The sequence below is a fragment of the Porites lutea genome, chromosome 5 (assembly GCF_958299795.1).
Source record: "Porites lutea chromosome 5, jaPorLute2.1, whole genome shotgun sequence".
NCBI lineage: Eukaryota > Metazoa > Cnidaria > Anthozoa > Scleractinia > Poritidae > Porites > Porites lutea.
In genome coordinates this window covers 15,862,938-15,884,484 of record NC_133205.1, presented here as the reverse complement: position 1 = coordinate 15,884,484, position 21,547 = coordinate 15,862,938, and the positions used below count along the sequence as shown (strand labels likewise).

Below are 21,547 nucleotides of genomic sequence, written 5' to 3'. Positions count from 1 at the left end.
CAAGGTTGGAAAAATGGACCCCCTTGATATTTCGTCCAGAGATAACCTATGATATGCTAAGAATCGTGATGTAAGTTTTAGGTTCTAGAATTTTTACATTTTTGAGAAAATTACGAAAAACCGTCGACAACCCGTGAAGCCGAAAAATCACAGAAATGAGGTCAAATTTCATGATCAGATAATCGAACTCGCGTGAAGGCGCATAGCAAATTATGGTTTTCCTTAGTTTATAATTTTAGTTAGGAGGTATTGCTAAGCTGCTTTGATGATATTTTAGACTTACAATTCTAATTCCGAGTTCCTGGAGACCAAGCGAAGAGAACCGAAATTTCTAGACTTTGAAAATCAAAAATTCCATACCGTTTTCAAAAATCTCTAAACATTATGTAGAATTCTTTCAAAATTCAATTCTAGCAAGTACAAGAGTTATTTTTGAATGTGATATAATTTTTTTCTGGGCAAAAGTTATTTCTGAGGCGAGCGGCCCAATGCAAGTTGACCCAATTTGATCTTTCGAGGAGATTTTGTTTAACCAGGAAATGTAAACAATATCGACTAGCCTTAGCTCGCTTTCTGAGCAAACCATTGAAAAACCCTGCCATTTCCCATTGAAACTACCCAGTAAACCTGAGATAATACTTCGATGACAGCTTACCTTCCAAATGGGTGTTTGAGGGCAAATAATTTTGACGTTCTCAGTTAATTTTTCCATTGCTTTCTTGTCGGGACTTGTTGCCGCGACTTATACTAGTAAAGGTCATATCTTGACAGCGAGCTTGTACACCGGTTCCAGGCTAAGCTTGTGCAACACTTTTCCGGAAAATCAATCCGTATGTTGCAATATCTACCTCTCAGTGAGCAACCTTTTGATATTCATTTAGTTTCTTGTATAATAAAAAAAATTCCTAAGCGCACTTCCGGACCAGGTGATTAATTTTTTTTCTGCCGGGGTGAAGGAAAGAAGTTTTTCTATGCAAACAATTTCTTATTCTTGTTAATGTTGCACGCAATGCATTTAACGGTTCATTACATGGCCACTGCAAAAATTTAGTTAAGATTTTCCATCATGATATAAACATACACAAGACTTTTTCATGTCTTTTGTTCCAAATATTTAATACAGTAATTCACTCAATTGCTTTCGCTCAAAATACGTTTTTCTTTCAAGTTAACACGGGGCAACTTTCTTTTTTTCTCCTTAGCGCACTCAGCTATTGTGCTCAGCTCAGTGGGTAGTAGAAAACAGTTAAGAGTTCGTGACCACACCCTATTCACCCCCCCCCCCTAGTCCCCCACCTGACCCTTGTGCTAACTTTGAATTTAAAGTGAGTGAAAACCAAATTAGCCTGAATTTCATCCGATTACTTCGAGTCGTTATTACTCCCTCAGTTGTTAAGAGGAGATAACGACTCGAAGCAATCGGATGAATTTCAGGCTAAAACCAAATGTATTTGGGGTAAAAGACGGCCCCTTCCATTTTTTATTAAAGGAGGCGGGGGGAGGGACTGGAAGATTTTGAAAACAAAATTGCGCGGGCGCGACGGCCGGAAAACAAATTTCCTGCAGAGCGCAAACTGATATAAATCCCCTGCAGCATCTTAGTCACATGGATTCTAAGAAGAAAGTCTATATGACAGTGCTCCCACCATTGACGTACGCTTAGGTTAGGGGTTGGCGTGGTATTTGGGTCGTGATAATGAAGAACGTATCCCTATGGTTACCCTCCTCCCATCCCCCTACCCTACCCTTGTGCTAACTTTGGGCTTTACTTATCCGCTTAATGTTTGACTTCAAAGTGCTTTTTTTTTGACAAAGTGAGCGATCAACGGTTATCTAATACACTTCAAAAGACCCAAACTCATTTTCCTGCCCATATCTTTGTACAGTTGTAAAGATTTTAATCCAGTGGAGTTTGTCCGCGTAATAAGGTTTGCCGAATTTAAGAAAAAGTTAAGAGCCTCGCACGTGCTAGCTTCGCTTATCGGCTGAGCGATCGAAAAGTTCGATTTTAAAAGACCACAGCTCGAAGGCAGTGAGAATTCTATATTTAGAACTTCGTTAGAGGTAAACAAACCGTTAGGTCTATTTGCGTTTGGTAATTATCTGTTGTAAACTTAAATCGCTCTCGATGGCAACTCTCAAAACAGTTTTACGTGCTCTTTGCTCGTACGAAAAGAAACATGTCTTGTGCGAACCCAAAAGCAAATCATTTTCAGTTTCCAAAGGGATAGTTTTCGAGAATCATATAAAAGCGTGCGTCTACTTCTGCATCAAAAGCTTAAGGTATCTTGTTGAACATAATTCCTAAAAAGTTAGATGCCCCACGAAGGGGACCTATTTGCGTGTTCACCTGCCATGGGGAAATTGGTAAATACAAGTAATACAAATTACAAAAACTCGTTTCACGGCCAGTGCCTAGCCCTTTTTCAGATATATATTACTACCGGTATTCCCTTTTAGACTATCTAGCTTTAGGAAATCATTAGCAATGGTCCTGCCCAGGCATTTGAATTTTGGAGGTAAAACTAGATAGGATTTCTAGTTTGTTGCACAGTTACCAGAAAATGGGAAAAGTAAATGTGTTGCGTGTATAAACACCGATTCAAAGTATTGCATACAAAGAACTCTCCTTCGTAATAGGCTTGTGATTACAAATAAAAAAGTCACCAAAAAACCAAAACGAAAACATTGTATGCTAGTAAGGAAGAAAATGAAAAAATGAGCAAGCGCAAGACAAAAATGTATTTGCGGCACGTGATCACTAAGATGTAAAGATTGCGTGACATCGATCTGGGTCTATTTTTCAGTTCAATTAGTTCCTTCACTTCTTGCCTCTTTTCATTAGAAATATTCAATACAAAACACAATAGATACCCAGAGGATGCTTTATATGCAAGACATGGATCCAGGTCCTGCAAAAATATCGCACAAGCCAGAGAAAGGTGATACTTAGAAAATGCTGCAGCCGCGTATGAAAAGGCCGGTGGCTGAGCACGGCAGCAAGACACAGGAAAATTAGTGAAGAACATCAACATTGTTTGCCTTCAAACACCCATTTGGAAGGTAAGCTGTCATCGAAGTATTATCTCAGGTTTACTGGGTAGTTTTAATGGGAAATGGCAGGGTTTTTCAATGGTTTGCTCAGAAAGTATTGTTTACATTTCCTGGTTAAACAAAATCTCTTCGAAAGGTCAAATTGGGTCAACTTGCATTGGGCCGCTCGCCTCAGAAATAACTTTTGCCCAGAAAAAAATTATATCACGTTCAAAAATAACTCTTGTTCTTGCTAGAATTGAATTTTGAAAGAATTCTACATAATACCGAGTATGTTTTGAGATTTTTGAAAACGGTATGGAATTTTTGATTTTCAAAGTCTAGAAATTTCGGTTCTCTTCGCTTGGTCTCCAGGAATTCGGAATTAGAATTGTAAGTCTAAAATATCATCAAAGCAGCTTAGCAATACCTCCTAACTAAAATTATAAACTAAGGAAAACCATAATTTGCTATGCGCCTTCACGCGAGTTCGATTATCTGATCATGAAATTTGACCTCATTTCTGTGATTTTTCGGCTTCACGGGTTGTCGACGGTTTTTCGTAATTTTCTCAAAAATGTAAAAATTCTAGAACCTAAAACTTACATCACGATTCTTAGCATATCATAGGTTATCTCTGGACGAAATATCAAGGGATCGATTTTTCCGACCTTGTGCCACATTTTTTCAATCTCACTCGGTCCCTATGGAAAGTCGCTCTTAATTATTAAAATGTATTTTATTTTTCTCAAATACCAGGGGCGTAGATGCCTGTACGCACGGTACGCACGAGAGAAAGTCGAGAGTAGAAAATAATTATAACACAATAAGAGTACAAAAACGACTAGTGGAAAAAAATTTTAAAAAGGATAAGAATTAGATAAAAAATTATTATTTTAAGAGCACAGTTTGGATTAATTCATTTACCAACGGAGTGTCAGTTTTATTTTTCTTTTTACACTCGAATCTCAGCTTCTCGAAAAGAGGTGTGATTCATTGGTGGACCGAATCTTCCATGATATATTTAAAGCCTGTTTACATGGCGGGGGGGGGGGGGGGGGTCACCCCAGGTGGGTGAGGTAACCCGCTTTGGTGGGTAGCCCGCCTGTCCACATAATCTCTCACTTTAATTTGATCACGTTTACATGATAGGTGGGGTGACCCGCCGCATGTTACCTCACCTATCTGGGGTCCCCCACCTCCTTAAAAACAGGCCCTTAGCAAGCAAGACTTGATGTTATAAAGAGTAAACCTGTTGTTTTCACTTCGGCCTGTCTTCGCACTAGACCGACTAAGGCACACTTTCATCAACTTAGGGTGCTTTGTCGGTCAAAAATAATGTGGCAAATAGTGCAGGGGGAAAAGAATCACTCAATTGCAAATCAAATTGTGAAATACCACTAGATTGTTGGCGTAGGCGCTAAGGTTACCCCAAAGGATTCATACCGAAATGTTTTGGATTTAGGATTCCGGATTAATTATACATTGAGAGTATTCGGATCATTTTGCAAGCGTTCATACTAAAAACACATTCGGATTCCCAACGATTTACACACATCGGTAAAACTGGGTGGCTTTATTAGAAACGACGACGGCGAAGGCAACGAGAACGACGTCAAGAAGCAAAAGGTTTAAAAAGTTGAACAATTTTTTGCATGCTTAGCACGCTTTTTGGTACATTTCTTTGCCGTCCCTTCACGACCACGGCGTGAAATTTTCTTATGCGACGTTGTTTGGAGAACGTGAAAGTAAACACACGATGTTATTTTACTTACCGTAAAAACGCTTAGGCTTACAGTAACCTCCATTTTTGGGGACATTGGAGGTGGGGGAGGGGGGGGGGGGGGGAGGTGGCGGATGGGGTTAGGGGCATTTGGAGAATTGTGCGTACCTCTGAACAAATCCTGGCTACGCCCCTGAATACGTGACCTGAGGTTGTTGAGCTTAGCATCGACATTTTTTCGCGTCGACTTCATTTTGCTTGTTTTGTAGTTTTATGCGATTGAGTAGAAAAGTTTTCGAGTAAGTACCGTCGATGTATATATGTATTTGCTCGTGAAGGAGCGGTAAAAGGAGCGAAGGAATTAAACAGGATTTAATGACGCAAGGACTAGAAATTTCAGTGTACCGAGTGTGTGACCTTCTCATCGATGTGCACCACCTTCGTTTTTAGGTGCTCTCAGCTCATCCAGTATTCTTGACAGCCATGGCAGCAAGTATCATTTCAAGTTGATTTCGTATTTAGACCCAGTTCTTCAGAGCCCTGGTCGCAGCAGGTTTGTGAGGTGTTGGCACGCTAAGACAGATGGTTGGGCGTCATCAACATTCCACAGTAACTGTGATGGAAAGGGACCCACTGTAACCATCGTCCAAGTTGGTAGTAACATATTTGGTGGATACACTGACAAGTCTTGGTCCAGTCCTAGTAAGTATTAGTTACATATTTGGTGGATATACTGACAAGTCTTGGTCCAGTCCTAGCAAGTATTAGTTACATATTTGGTGGATACATTGACAAGTCTTGGGGTGGTATGTATCATTTTAGTACAGCCTTAATCGCACACAGATAATGCATGTTGAGAGTTTTCGCGTGGATGGGCGAAAACGATTCTCATACACTTCGCCTAGGCGCATATTTTTGGTGAATAAACATCCCCATACGTGTGTACTGGGCCTTAAACCAACGTTTTCGTTTATGTGCACATGGAAGCTTTACTTAGCTTTAACGCCGTTTATGTGTACATGGAAGCAAAAATAATATCCGGATACGTGTGGATAAGGCCTCTTTAATAAACATAAGTCACCGACAACGTTGGCATAAAGAGATAGTTGAATTTTTCTCTCGGGATTATTTTATTGGTCTCTTTAAAATATTCTGATAAACGGATTGAAAGTATTAAAATGCGTTCGCACCAAACAATTCGTAAAAAATTGTAATGTTGATGTAACAGATTGCTATCGAATGGAGTTTAAATGAAAGAATTAACTAACTAGTTGATTAAATAAATACCAAAGCGAAATGCCTGAAATTTCATTTTCTCTGCAAGAGGTTACTAGTAGATCTAGTAGCTCTATAATGTATAGGACAGTACTTTTTCAAAATAACTGGACTGATTTTTGGTGAGGACTGGTGGATTTCCTGGCTTTGTTAATTGTTATATAGAATATTTTATCAAAAAGGTTCAAATGCGAAAAACATCCAGCTTCGAACACAAAGTATTTATAGCCGCCAATGTCGCCCTTGCTACTTAAAGTGTTTTGAGTAATTGAAATTAATAACTGCAAAATGTTTTTCCACAGGTTCTTGTCGTTATGTCTATTCAAGTAAATCGTTCCTGTTCTCGTTATATAACATCAATGGCTACGCTCCTGTTAAGGTGAACATCATGCCAGGTTATTACAGTAAAGCTATATACACATGTTCTGATAGGGGACCAGTGTTTGGTGGTTACAGTGTCGGTTACATCTAGAAACCGTCTTCAATCCTACCTAGTGTTTCATTCGATCCTCTATCTTTTACTGAAAATCCCTTTTGAGCAAACTTTTACTCATCCTATTACATTATTTTATCATATTTGGTTTAAAACAGTATTCAAAGAAACGTGAACAGAAGAGGTGAGAAACCGTAGGCGCCGGGCGGAAGAAAGCGCCTTCATTTACCAAAATAACAAGAGAAATGAATCAGTAACATTGGCGAACAAATAATCGTTATATACTTTTGGAAAATGGATGGAAAAGGTTACCATTTTGAAAATCAAGCGTTCACGACCGTGAACCTTTCATTCATACTTCGTGCAATTTCGCACCTCTACTGGTGTTCAAATTCGGAAGTATTGGTCGATGTTTGGCTTTCCCTAGAAAAATCCATCGGTGAATTCTCAATGGTATATAAAAAATGTGTGCTCTGATGTGGCTTAGGGCCTATAATCACGATTTCGGCTTGTAACTAGTTCAACTTTACAAGGTTTAATTAGAGGATTCAGGATACGCTTTTGTTTCACGCGCATCTTGTGACATGCAAATCAGCTAAGAAATGGTATCTAATGCACTTGTGCATCAGCTGACTATGTCCCTTTAATCATGCGCTTTTGGGCAAACCATTATATAATTATAGCAACGAATTTCAGTATTCAAGCTTTAGAATGTTTAGATCATGGTTGCAATTTTAGTCCACTAGGTTAAGTTGAAGCTGTCCAGATCAAGGTTGTGGTGTATTTAGAGAAATTGCACTGTAGATTCCCTGAACGTCAGCTTTTCAGTATCCAGTTTTTTAATACATAACATGGATTTCTTTTAGATGCTACAATAACTTCTACTTTTGTCCGAAGTTTTAATCTACTTTTCTATGAGAAATTGACTTGGGAAATACAGAGATCTAAAAAAAATAAAATGAGCCAAATAAGTAAGGATGCGCAATCGAGACCTTGATCAGGATGTCTCGACCTCAAAATATCTTTACTTCCGAATGCTTTGTAATGGCATGTTTTCATTTACCAGTTATTCATTTCAAGATCGATTTTTTGTGGAATTCGAAACTTTTGCACACACCCCACAAACCTATGAAGGAAGGCGTTGTCTGCAATATGGAATCATGGCAAAGGTTCAGTGAGCACGGAAATTGCAAGCTCATTTTAAATTAAAGTTTATTTCCAAAAAGTATTTTGAGCGGGTTATTAACATCTGAGGGATGAAAATTAGGTTACTTTATATAATTCACTCGGTTTTGGATTGCGAATAGATGGATCGGTCAAGGTACACCGTTACATCGCCAATACCACGACTTTTAAAACCTGCTTTTTTATGCTAGTCTTTACGTGTGGAAACCAAGTAAACCGAGACTGTGGTCTGGGATTAACATCATGGCCAAGTTAATGGCCGGTTTTATTCAAAACTGCAAATCATTGTTAAGATATGAAATAATGCTAACGTATTAAAGGTCTAGCAAAAATGAGGAACAGAAGAAAAGGCAACCAAACTACAAAATAGTACCTAAAGCAAATAAAGTAGGCGGAAGATTGCGGCGGAGGCGGGTCGATTGGTTGTTGTCGGCTATCAAAAGTTAAGCTTGAAGACCGAGAGGATTAACACAAGGTTAGCCCTCTTATAAAGGGTCTCCGCGAGATTGTGAGATCGAAGTTAAGTAATTTTACTGCGAGTGGGCTTATTGCAGGAACTCGTAATCATTGCTAAGGAGTAAATTCACCTTCCGTCTTGTGATTCTCATTCGATCGTAAACCATTGTAAGATAATTCAGTGTTCACATACGAGAGCCTCGAAGCGTTTCAAGCCGCAAACGACCCCCCCCCCCCCCCCCCCGCCAAAATTTCAGACATTAAAGAAAGGATAAGGGAAGGCATAAAAATGGTTATTTGGTCCCAGACTGACTCATTTATTACTAGTTATAATTAGCAATTAATGAATGATAAGGCTGAGTAGGATATGAAGAATTAAGCAGATCGAGCAGCGTGTTATCCACCATGGCCCAAGGCCGAGGTGGATAACACCCTCCGAGATCTGCTTAATTTTTCACATCCAAACAAAGCCGAAGTCATTAACTGTTTTATTATTCATTCAAAATAATTCCTAGTTTAAAAACATATAGCTAAAACATGGTTACCTGCATCGATGTTAAAGTTCATCTTCGATTGTGTACGTTTAGGTTTGTCCAGCTCCGCAAATATTCTCCAAATAGCAGATGTCGCCCTCCGAGTTGTCTTCTTGCTGTTTTTGCCATGTTTTTAGCTATTATTTCGCCTAGTTCCAGCTGTAGCTCTTACTCTTGAAACGCGTGAAATGTCCGCCATTTTTTTTTTCATAACCAAAACATCTCAACCTCATTTCCTCGTTAAACACAAAATTGTTCCAAATTTGGTCATCAGTAACTGGTTATGGTGAATTATGCGTGTGCTTTTAGACAATTAGAATTGGGGAAATATTTTGAGTGAATAATATAATACTTGATTAGCTTTCACGGCGCGCGTATAAAGCCCGTGTTCACACGTTTGTAGGGGAGAGAAGAAAGGAGGAACTACGACGCCCAAACGTTGGCGAGTCAATCCCGTTTAAACGCTTTTAGCGCAGTACAGATAAAAGCTTTTATAATATAATCGAAGAGTATGATCAAAATAAAGTTCAAATTGAAGAAATCTGATAATTTTCTCACCGTGTCTAACTCGAGCAAACCAAAAGAACTAATTCAAAATGATGACAAATGAACTGTTAACTATGAAAATATCATTAAATGGCCGGAAACTTTAGTCAAAAGAGTGTGACGGGATCAGAGAGTATTCAAAGGTGAGGCGTATAGGAATAGTTTAGACCTTCGATCTCCTCAGTCTCTTTTTCTGCTACAACGATCTCGCTCGTTTAATTTGTATCTCTTTATTTTTGGCTTAAAAATAGTGACACCAATATTGCGGGCTTTAGATATCGAAGAGATGTTATCACCACACACCAGGGCTGAGTTGCTCAAAGCATGGTTAGCTTTAGGTATTAAACGCTGGTTAACGCTGACCATGCTTCGAGCAACTGGGCCCAGCAGTCTTTCTAGTGGTGGCTAAGGACGATGCCGCGCTTTCAATACTAGAAGTTCCGTTTTGCTATACTATTTAGCTTCTGTTAATTGCAGGCCATCCATGCGCCAACATCACTTATGCAAACTTCTATTGGTTATCTCGCCACGTTCATATCATCAGAACAAGTTGTTTTAAAAGTGACATAGAGCTGAGCGTCATCCTCATAAAGATGGTAACTCAAGTCATGTAGACTAATGACATCTCCAAGAGGTGAGGTATACATTGAGGATAATATAGACTCCAGGACACTCCCTTGTGGCACACCGGTCATGAGGCTCAGTAGATCGACCACCCAGAACAGTGACTTTGTAAGTCCTGTTGGACGAGATAAGACCTGAACCAGTCAAGAGCAATGCCATTGATTCCAAATCTTGGTTTCAGACGCGACAGCAGGATATTATGATCCACTGTATCAGAAGCCGCCGATAGGTCTAGTATAACAAGAGTATCACACAGTTCTGATTATCCTAGGGCCTAAGGCTGTCATCATGAACTTTAACAAGTGCAGACTCCGTACTATGATAGGGTTTATAAGCAAATTGGTATAACTCCTGTAAGTTATCGTCTGATATATAAAAGGCTGGTCTGAAAAGCCACAACTTTCTTAATTGCCTTAGCAGCAAATTTAAGGTTGGAAATAGGGGCGAAAACTGCTAAAATCGTTGCTCTTTAAAGACGGTTTCTTAAGACCACATACGATGACCGTCAAACTTCAGGCAATTAGGTGCTTTACCACACCTCAATAAAGCGTTCACTATTTTTGAAAAACCCCTGCAGACTTCAAGTCACAATGTAGCACGTTTTAGATCTCGTCTCTTCCTAATTATGGTATAAATTCTCCTTTAATTTGCTGTTTGCATAGTTTTCAGTAAATCAGCATGATGACTGAAGTTTTAGCGTGCCTAAAAAACCCTGTCACAGCAAATACCACAACAGTGCAAAGCTTTAAAAAGACACTTGCCTTGTCACAGGCGGCCCAAACTCACTTTACGAGGGAAGGGTGTAATGTAATTTACATAACATGGGTGACGCGCCGGTGTCGCGTTACAGGCGACCGTTGAAAATATAAGAGACTTTGTATGAGAAATATATTACTGAGATCTGCGAACGCTAAATAACGCTGAACCTTACTTTTTCTTTAAATGAAATGAATACAAAAGACTTACCTGCAATGTATTCCACTGCGTTTTGGTGTCTGTTTGTCGTTTTACTGATTTTTTTGGCTTTGTTGCGTAACCGCTGTTACCCCTTTCGTTCTATGAAAGGAGTAACAGTGGTTATTGGATCTGAACGAACAGAAAAAGAGAATAAACGCTCTTGAATGCACTGAGGAGACTAAGCCGTCAGACTTTCCCAACTCTCTCTACCTATTGACGTTAATATCCGTCATCTTTTTTTAGGATTGATGGGACAAAAGAAATGTCACGTAGCTTTTCAGGGAGACTACAAGTGATAAATTTTGCAAATACGAGTAATCGAGGTCGACTAATTTTATTCTTATTCAAAACGAAACGAACATTTTTAAATCATAAATAGTCATTTAAAATTTACAGTTCGATTTTCGACAACATTTACGACATTTTTGTTTGTAGTGAGGACATCTACGGACGCTACTGCAACAAAATTATCACTTCCAACAGAAATTGCCATTTTTGTCTTTAAGGTAATTCCCTTGTTTTGCACTGCTCACCCTCTACTGTGCATAATATTGTGACATCCAAGATGGCGACGGTTTTCAGTTCCCGCTATCACGAAAAGAACAAACAAGGGCCGCTTTCGCAGAGCTAAAGCTTTTATTGGCAATAATAATGCCGCAGATCGGCTGAAAGCATCCTGATTTGCTATCGAAAAACAAGAAAATGAAAGAAATGTGCGTGATCCCGAAGTCTCGAGAAGTCTGCAGTGGTTTTTCACTTCGCGGCCGTCGAGTTGTGGAATTATTTAAGTGTCCTGGCTGAGGCTTTGGATGGGGGCTGTGAAGTCTGTGGGACAGCTCTACGGCTCTCCAACTACATTAACGAGCCAGAATCTGGCCCGGGATCGCTACTGTACATATGTCGTTCAAACTCCGGGTGTGAAGAGACGAATATTTCTGGAGCAAATAAGACCCAACAGAACGACGCGAGGGAGACCAATCTTCGATGTAAGCACGAAGTTTGCTGCTGAATTCACATTTCGCTGTGTATAGAAACCAAACAAGCGAACATATGAAGAATAGGAATCAATAGTCTTTTCTTCAAGTTTCTTTGTCAAGCATTATTGCGCCAAAGCAAAAAAATCGAACCCTAGCTCATTGGAATTCAACAGAACGCTGGAGCTACAAATCGTCAAAAATAAAGATTCAGAAGTCCAAAATCCCATCAAATCTTGACTTACCTCATTCCTTGGTATTTATTCTACTCTTTTCAAGTATGAATTTCTGTGTTGGCGATATCAAACACATAAAAACAACCGCAAACAAGCTTGATCTCAGTGCCGTAGCCAGACCAAACGGCCAACCGAGGCAGGCGGGAGTTGCTAGGGGGGTTCGGGGGCATGCCCCCCCCCCTCCCCCGAGAAATTTTGAACTTTAGTCTCTCGGAAATGCGATTTGCAGCGTTTTCTGGGCCTTTCGGTAACTTTTTTTCGAGTTAATTTGAGTGGAATTTAAAAAGCAATAATCAGAAACAAGCTACATAATCTGGGTGACCGTTAACCTCGCCGATGGTTTTGATCAGTATTTGTTCAAAAAAAATTTGAGTTAACGTACTTAGCCCCTTGAGATCGATGATATGGTAATTTTTTCATTGTATATTGACTGAATTGCTGAATTCTTTGTAATATCATGATGCGTTAAAAATATCCGATGATCGCTTATGTAAAATAAAAATGATCGGCGAAATTCGTCAAAATTTTACCGAGGCGAGTGCCTCGGTTGGCCTCATACTAGCTACGGCGCTGGATCTCGAACACATACTTCGAACACGATGGGCGCTATTTTGTATCTCGCCCCAGTCCCCGCCGCGCAAATTATCTATCCTGATTGCGATCTCAAAACCATGTTCACCTTTCATAGCAGTTTGTGAGGAAACAAGCACGGTGACACCCGATTTTTTTCCAGGTATTTGCTAAGACAAACAGTCTAATAAAGAACACATTTGAAGAAAAAATGTGATAGTAGAACATTTTTTTGTTGGAAAATAGTTCCGTACTTGGTTTATTTGGGTCAAGGCGAGGACTTTGAGCTAACCATGGGACTGTCCAAAAAAGTGCAATATTCCCACAACCAGCCAATCAGAAAATGATTAAATGAAGCAATACTGCTTATTTGAATAAAAGAAGTTTAATGTTCGAGATAAAATTTCGTGTGTTTCAAGTAACAAAGACTTAATTCTGTATGAAGGTGATTCGAATTTTAACGCACAACTCGTAAAAATACCCCAGTTAAAGAGCCTGATGACGCGTAAATTGGCACTGTGACCCCATCTTTTTATTGCATTTTTTTAACACGGTTCATATCATGAATGTTGACTATGCCAAGTTTCAAAAAAAGTTTGATATTAGAACAATTTCAAGGGAATTACCTTAAGGAAAAGCTATCCATTTTCTGTTGTTTTTAGAATACCTAAACCTACTCGAACGCGATTTCTTGCATTGACTTATATACAATGTTGTTTTTCGTATGTAAAGAAATGATTTCAATTGAAGAACATCAAGTCTGACAGTTTAATTTGATTTCTTGGTTTGCTCTTATGAGTTTGTAAAAACTTCAAAGACTGCGTTAATATTCGGACAATTTAAGATAGCCAGCGTCTGTTCCTAATTAAGGTGTAGCCACGACAGATTGCGAGTTTTTTCTTATTCTTTATTTTTCATGTTTTGCGTTGCGTGAAGTTAGTTTAATTAGTACCTTTTTTATCGCGCTTGGAGTAGTAGATTTCTGGTAGCCTTTTGTCAAATGCGTATTCTTTCTGTAATACTAGTCTCGGCGTCGCGTTACGCAACCGTTGTTGTCAATTTTCGTAAGTTCATAGGTTTATTGTTTTCAGTCCAGTTTAGTATAAAGTTTTATTTTTTGGTCCATGTAAATCAGTCGCTTAGTTCTATCCGAATCTTGTAAGTATAGTTTTTTCCTGTATTTTTGGCTCGTTTTCTTGGTCATTTGTTGTACTTTAAGTTATCGCTTTTGGAAGGTTTTTGGTTCGCGTTTATTAATTCTGTATTTTTCTTTCTTTTGTTTTTTGTTGTTTGTTTGTTTTTTTTTTTGCTGTAATTTAATTAGCTCTAGTGAATCGAAAAGTCAAAGTCGAATTTCAAACTGTACGTGAGTGTTCTCTACATAAGGTATGTATAATTTCACCTTTGATTTTTCTTTTTGCATAGTTTTTCAGTAAACCAGCACGATGACTTAAAGGTCAAATGAACCAAAATTTCGACCTTTTTTATTTTAGTTCAATTCTAGTGAAATGTGTTTAATATGAACCAAATAAACATACTATGAAGTTTCAGCTCAATTGAAGCAAGTATCTCCGAGATATTCGCAATTAAAAATTGCTGTTTTTGGCCCTTATCTTCGTAGAGCGGTCGGAAAAATTGTCGGAAAAAAACAGCTTGTGACGTCAATGTTGGTCAGGTGAAAAAAGCGGGAAATTCCAAACAGAGTTATCGAGTCGACTTGGCGCAGAAGTGGTTTGTGCGGCCATAAACCTGGAAAGAACAGGCAGTTTGTCTTCAAAAGTTGCAAGCTGTGGTTATAACTTTCTTATTATTTAATTTTGTCGAAGAGTACATCATAGTAAAACGGACTTTAACGACATTTACTAATTTCCTTGAGTTGTACTGGAAATGTGCGTGCTTAAGTCCGATTTTTTGCAAGATGCATTCACAAAATGTGTTCATATAAGGAAGTTCCTGGATATATATAAGGTCCGGAGCTCCACTGTGGACTCAAAAACAAAATATCTGCTTATTACATATTATCAGCCCAAAGAAATTCAAGTTTGCCCACAATGTGTTTGAAGTCACTGAACTTTGTCGCACTCGAGCTGATATTTTAAAACCCACGCTCGATCGGACACTTCTAGCTTCGCAGATCACTAAAATATAAACAAAATCCTCAATGTAGAAGTTTTGGCGTTGATATGTGGGCAGTAAAAGAGTTAATATTTATCTAGTAAATCTTCCCCAAGATTAGTTTCGAAGCAACCATAGTTTTTTAAACTTGATCGTTTCGCGCAGATTAATTTTGCTTTGTGTTGTCAAGTTGAACATGCATAACACCTGTTAAAAACCTACGCGAAAATAAGATTTCCTTCAAACAAAGTTAAAGTTATATTATTGCAAAAACTTCTTTCCAATTATGTATAAGATTTAATTACCGATTGAGGTCACTTCAAGGACCATAGACGCCACTTTAAGCTGGCAAAGAGATGCGACAAGCAAAGAGTAATTCCATCATGCATGAAATTCAGCTTACGTGAACTAAAACAAGCTTCAATAAGGTTGCAAAACAACAAATTTTCAACAAAAAAACATAAGGCTTAAGGCTCTTTTACCTGCTGGCAAAGAAGAAGTGAGTTTTCTGTACGGAAACAACCTACCTAAAGTTCTTAAAGCAAAAGATCATTTGCAAGCTTCACAGCCAAGCCATGATTCCGAATACTTTGCTAGATTAGCTACGTTTTTTAGTAATAACTCTGGTCCATGTGAGGGTCTTCATTCAAGCAAATTAAACTCAGCAAACTGAATCATTAGAAAATCCGGAAAACTGCTCATAAGGATTTGTTTTGCTCGCTTAAGTAAATCCAGCTCCAGCAATTGTTTACGCGGGCAAAGAGTTGATTGTTTTGGAGTCACTGCCGGCAGTTGTCATTCTCCGCTACTTCACAGCAAAGATAACAAAACTATGTAATTAAAACCGAAAAAACTAAAGGAAAAAAAAATCTGACTATTATTACTTGAACAACAGAAAAATGATCGAAGTAGTATTTTCTTCTCGAGTAAGCTTGATAGCCTTCTGAAGTTCCGAGAAAGTTTTAAGCGCTCAAGTTTGTTCACTCGCAAGTGTTAGCATTACGATTCTTTGACATAAGACAAGGATAAAGCTGGTTCTGCAAATTTAAAAAAGGTAAGTAAATCTGGGCATGTAAAACAGCTAACCGTAACTACTAATGATGGAATACAAGCGGGTTTTAATTCAGTCCAGCGAAAGAAGGCGAAGCACTGGACACAAAATCAATTCACAAATCGAATGCACAATTATCAGAAAAATACAAACCTCTTTGGAAATGTTCAAAACGTTTTATTCCTCCTCAGACTGACGGATGATCTGTTTTTACTCTAACATTGGTTGTTCTGAATCCAAAGTATTTTTCAAGTGACGAAAAAACAACAACAATTAACAACAAAAACCAAAAAAAAAAGCCTTTACACGGAGCAAACGTTCGCACCTCGAGTATTTCATTCAGTCTCAGTCAGAACTCTCACAGAACGAGACAAACAAACGCAGGCGATAAGGGATGCGCAGAAGCTTGCGCAGAACGTTTTTCCGCCCTGAAAGACCAACATTGACGTCACGTAGTCTCCAGTCTATCACGCGGCCATTTCAGAAACGTTTTCGTGAAGTTTTCGGAAATGCTCGGATTTTGATCTTTTATCTTTCTATAAAGGCCTGGGAAGAAAAATCTTTACCCAAATCTCACTTAGGATGGTTCTTTTTAGTGTTTGGTGAAGGTAAAGCGACAAAAGAAAATATGTCAATTTTTTGGTTCATTTGACCTTTAATATGTTTTAGCCATGTTCCTTGTTCGATTCTCAACTTAAAGAAAACCTTTTAGAGCAAATAACGCAACAGCGAAACGCATTAAAAAGGAACTAATGCCTTGCAAAACATTGAAAGCCTCTTATGTCAAACTTCCTGAGTTTGAATGAACTTTTGACTCTGCGGATAACACTATACCGATGAAATAAAGAAGAGTACAGAGTTGGCAAGATCCCATGAATTCGAATCGTGATTCTAATATCGAGTCATCGGCTGGAACAACATTCAACAAAACTTTTCATGTGTAAACTAATCATCAGACTATGATGGCTTCTCAGAAGCAGAAATTGCCTTCCTTTTCCTCGATTCTGTCTGTTTTATCGATTGTGTTTTACTGCGCCGGTTTTCTGAGAGTAGAATTGGAGCTGAACGAGCAGAAGAAGAGAATAAACGCTCTTGAAAATATTGAGGAGACTAAGCCGTCAGACGTTCCCAACCTTAACAAGCTAACGAAGAGTGTTGCCGGTAAGTTTTTGTGAGATAAAGCATTGGAAGCCTCTCTAATATAATTTGTAATATTCACGTACTTGTTTTGATCTGCCTTATTTTCCTTGGGAAGCAAATCTTATGAATTCAGAGAATTTTATTTTGTCTTTGCGTGTTTCAGTCTCTAGGAAATATCAAACCGAAGGTGACCAGGTCACATATTTTCTTTGTAAAGATGTAGAATTAAAATTATTGGTAAAGAAGATAATCACATACTAAAATTTGTTTCTTCAAAACGGCATGCTAATCACTATATTCTTCTAATCTTATTACGCGCAAAAGAACAAAACAAAACACAGACCAGGTTTTATTCACAGCAATTTTTGCTTGTGGAATCAAATACCTTTTCGAGAAAGAAAAACTAAAAAAATCTTTTAAGTCGTCATGCAGGCACAAAGTACAGCCACGGAGTCAGTTTTGCATTTGTTTTTTTCTGCTGTAAACGTCAATGGCCGTATTCACACTAGAGACGGATTATCCGTCTGAAACGGGTTATCAGTTAGATAATTCGCGTCAGACGATATTACGTCTTAATTTAAAAATGGAACGGTCTTAATTTCAGATGGACAATCCGCCTAACTTTATCCATCTGTTTTTCTGTTAATTTTGACGGATTTTGAAGATGGATTATCCATCTCAGACGGATCATCTTTCTCTAGCGCGAAAACGGCCAATAAACGAATTTCTAGTGCGGTTTTTTGTATCCGGGATACGAAATGAACATTTTTCACATTTTTGGGGAGGAAATAACTTGAAACGATCACGTAATGAATTATCTTTAACAGGAATTCAAAAGTTTGTGGAGACCTCTACTTTCAACTCTTCATGTAATGAAAAACATCATTTATTTTTTAAACGACTCAAGACAAGTCTATCAAGCCGGACATGTCCTCAGCGACCGGCTTGCATGACCAGTCGATAAAAAAAAAGAAAAGAAAAAAGAAAAAAAAATTAAAGTCATTCTCTTAGAGACGAAAAAAACAAACGAAACAATTTTACCCCTAAGTGGGATTTAAAGTGTTCACCCATAAGGTTGATTTCTTTGGCCCATGTTTGGCTACGCACGTTAACGCACGTAAATTTTAACCACGTAAGTAAAATAGAGGAAAGATAAAAGAGCTGAGCTTAAACGAGAAGTTAAGCGAGGTTCAACTTTTACGCTACAAGCGCCTTTTCATGTATTGCCTTTACGCACGTAACGCACGTAAAAATTACGCGACACTGGAAATCAAGCCATGGGAAAAACATTTTGTTTCCTCACTTGCACTAACTAGAAAAATAAACATTGTAAGTGGTGTAACGTCTTTTGTTTGTATGGAGCAAAATGTTTTGATTTTTTTTCTGCCATCGTTTCCTTCCTTATAAAATGTCTCCCAGTCTACGCGCTAAGGAAACTACGTCTATTAATATGGTTGCAGGTTTGCACGGGCTGCAGTCAAATACCTCGTACGCGTACTGAGTATTTGCATTAAAATGCATAGAGTTCTTTAAAAGGATGGCAAATAATAGGGGGTCGGTTGTATTTAAGAGAGGAATAATGAGACAGAGAGAGAATCTTAGCGCGTTAGCCGGAATATGTGAGTTTCACTAAAAGCTTTTTTTAGATGTTGAAATTAAACGGAAGTCTAATCCCTGAGACGTCCGCACATTTAAATCCATTGTTTCAAAAGCCATCGAGTCCACGCGCGACCACCTCAGAGCAAACAATCCACATTGTTATACAGCAGGAAATTTTTTCCCATCAGTGTGCGCTCTCATTAGTTAGAGTTGAACCTCTCTAATACGGACACCGAAGGGACAGAGCGAAGCGTCCGTATTAGAGAGGTGTCCGTACTAAAAGAGGTCATTACGATGACGTCACTTTTATGACTCCACTTACAGTTTTAAGTGTTCAATAGCTAAAACCAGGTTCACACTCGTTTCATTAATTCACAGTACAAAGACACTGTCTTTCAGTAGCACACAACATTGGACATCTCAGCTACAGGCAAATTACTGTTTTAAAACGAAACGAACTACAGCGCAATGCTACACGTAAAAAGTTTTTACAGGTGCAGTAAAAAAGTAACTAGATTACAAAATGTAATGGAAAAGATCTTTATGCTATCTGAATATTTTTACGTAGTTACTGAAGCCTTCAAAAAGTCGGTTATGTTCCTCTAAACACCTTTCGCAAATCGTTGTCTGGTACAGCAACTGGGCTTTATATCACCTTGCATACTGAGCTCACCAGCTAGACTAGACGGGATCCACCCTGTGCAGATTCATCTGATCAGGATTTGGGATTCACCTGATCACTGCAGTGTCCGTAATAAGGAGGTTAAGTTCATCTAACAATTATTCACCGAAGTGGAGGTGGCTAGTCGTGGATATTTACCGCTAAATATCCATCACTAGCCATCGACATTGAGGTGAATAATTGTTTTAGTGTATACTAAAACAGTGAGATAATTGAGCACAAAAATGTTGATTTTTAACTCAAATACTGTTGCCAACGATTACAATTTTGGCGCGTAATGACCGGGCGGCTGCGGCTGTCGCTTTTTCTTGCTGACAAATAAAACTTTTGAAGGCATTTGTTCAGCTCTTGCGGGGAAATTTCTTCAAAAAAATTTGTGAATTCTTTTTGTATTTAAAATCATTCTGTAAAAAAAGATTATTAAATTTAGTTTTAAGCTTATTTATGAACAAATCAACTAAATAAAGTATTGCAAGACTTAAGCTTAATTTGCAATTGTTAAAACTTCCAAACCGAACTTCGTCGCCTGCTTCGTGTACTTTGGGAACATCTTGCTTGATTAGTTGTGAAATTTCTTTGTTTGTTACGGCAGCAAACCGGGAAGGCATTTTGCTCGCAACTTACGTTAGTTTGGCGTCGCTCGCTCGGAGGAACTGGAGGTGAATCAGTGAATAGTGCAGGATATTCACTGATTGAGTAGCCAATCAGAGCGCGCGAAAAACACTATCCACTGTTCTAGTATATACTAAATGAATTTATTCTCTGGGGCAGGGATGTAGTGTCCGTTGTCCGTATTAAATAGCGTGCGTATTACAGAGGGTTTCTTTTAAAGAAAATATATGAGATTTTTGAAGAGACATTGGAAACTTTCCGTAATAGAAAGGTGTCGGTACCGAGAGGTTCGACTGTGCTTCGAGGTTACTTAAAAACTAACAATAAAATTTTTTCCTGCCAAAATCTCTGAGCGGGCAACAAAGCAAAATCTATGATGTCAGAGGGTAACAGTGCATCTCAATTTTTCCCGAGGCATGAGATTCTCGGGGAACAAAATTAACTGTTTCCCTCACGACCAGTCATTTAATGTTTAATATTGTGATGGCAACACACAAACAGCGCATGATGTCCCATTAATGTCTCATTACTCTCTCTTGGATAAAAGTTTGTCTACGCTCCACTGAAAGCAGATTCCGAATAATTTAAAGGGTTTTATTATTGATCTAAAAAATATCTGGTGAAATTCACATATCCCAAAGGTAAAGACTAAGCGTTTCTCCGCTTTTGTCCCATTATTCTCTCTTGGGTCTATTATAACGTTTATATCGTTTTTCGCCCAGCAGAACATCCCTTCACCCGCTCTCATTTGTGGCTTTAATGTTCTTTTCATGGAATCAGACCGTAAAAAAAATGTTCTTCGGCAACAATGTTTCCCTGTCTGCTGGACCCGATTGTGCACCTTTTGTTTTTTATACTTTGTCCCCGCCAATCATGAGGTATAATTAGAATGCGCTGTTCTCAATACTTCCAGTTATTCATCCTCGGTCTATGAATGAAATGATTTACAGTTTGCTTTTCTTTCTTTTCATGCAGAAAGATCTAATATTTTATATTAAGGCACTAATTTGTAAATAAGGGTTATTTGGATTAATTTGTAGCACTAACATTGGGAAACACTGTTCTTTGTAGAATCTGAATATGTCAAGCTCAATAGGAACAAGCGTTTAGCCAATGCACAGAACACTACGGGAGCTATCAACACAGTAGACAGGGAAGCAATTCTGAAGATGAGCAAACTATTATCATCGATAAACCTTCAACTCTGTTATTCAAATGGCGATAGCTGTCTCCTAGGCCCTCCCGGTCCACCTGGACCGAAGGGAGACAAAGGATCCCGGGGACGAAGAGGGAAGAGAGGACCAACAGGAAATAAAGGAGACAAAGGTATTATGGGATCCCCTGGAAAAATTGGCAAGCAAGGCATCATGGGATCTGAAGGTCCAAAGGGTGATGTTGGACTAAAGGGACAAAAAGGAGACATGGGAGCTACAGGCATGCCTGGAGCTAAAGGAGAGCCTGGTGAATCGATTTCAGCTCCTGTTGTTGCCGTGTCCCCTAAGACGCTGACAGTTGACGAAGGTGGATCAGCCTCGTTTCATTGTTCTGTGAGTGGTAGTCCTAATCCTGTTATAGTGTGGAGTAAAACGAACAGACAGTCCAGTCGGTCATTGGTGTCAGGAGGGAAATTGCTTCTTAAAAATGTTCGAGGAAGTGATTCGGGTACATACAACTGTTCAGCGGTCAACAAGTTTGGACAGGCGCAGGCACTTGTACAACTAATAGTAAATGGTAAGATCGTTAGCAAATAAATAAATTGCAGGCAACCGTTTGCGATGGTGCGGCTGTCTCCACATCGTACCT

At 38.7% G+C, this 21,547-nt stretch overlaps 1 protein-coding gene across 1 annotated transcript in view; it reads left to right on the top strand.

The window, feature by feature from the left end:
- The first annotated feature begins 16,670 nt into the window (after nucleotides 1-16,670).
- The window catches only part of LOC140936484 (uncharacterized), a 29,002-nt gene continuing 24,125 nt past the window's right edge, over nucleotides 16,671-21,547 (top strand). The window contains exons 1-2 of the mRNA XM_073385962.1: nucleotides 16,671-16,872; nucleotides 20,816-21,475. Of these exons, the coding sequence (XP_073242063.1) occupies nucleotides 16,671-16,872; nucleotides 20,816-21,475 (862 nt within the window). The remainder of the gene's footprint in view (nucleotides 16,873-20,815; nucleotides 21,476-21,547) is intronic.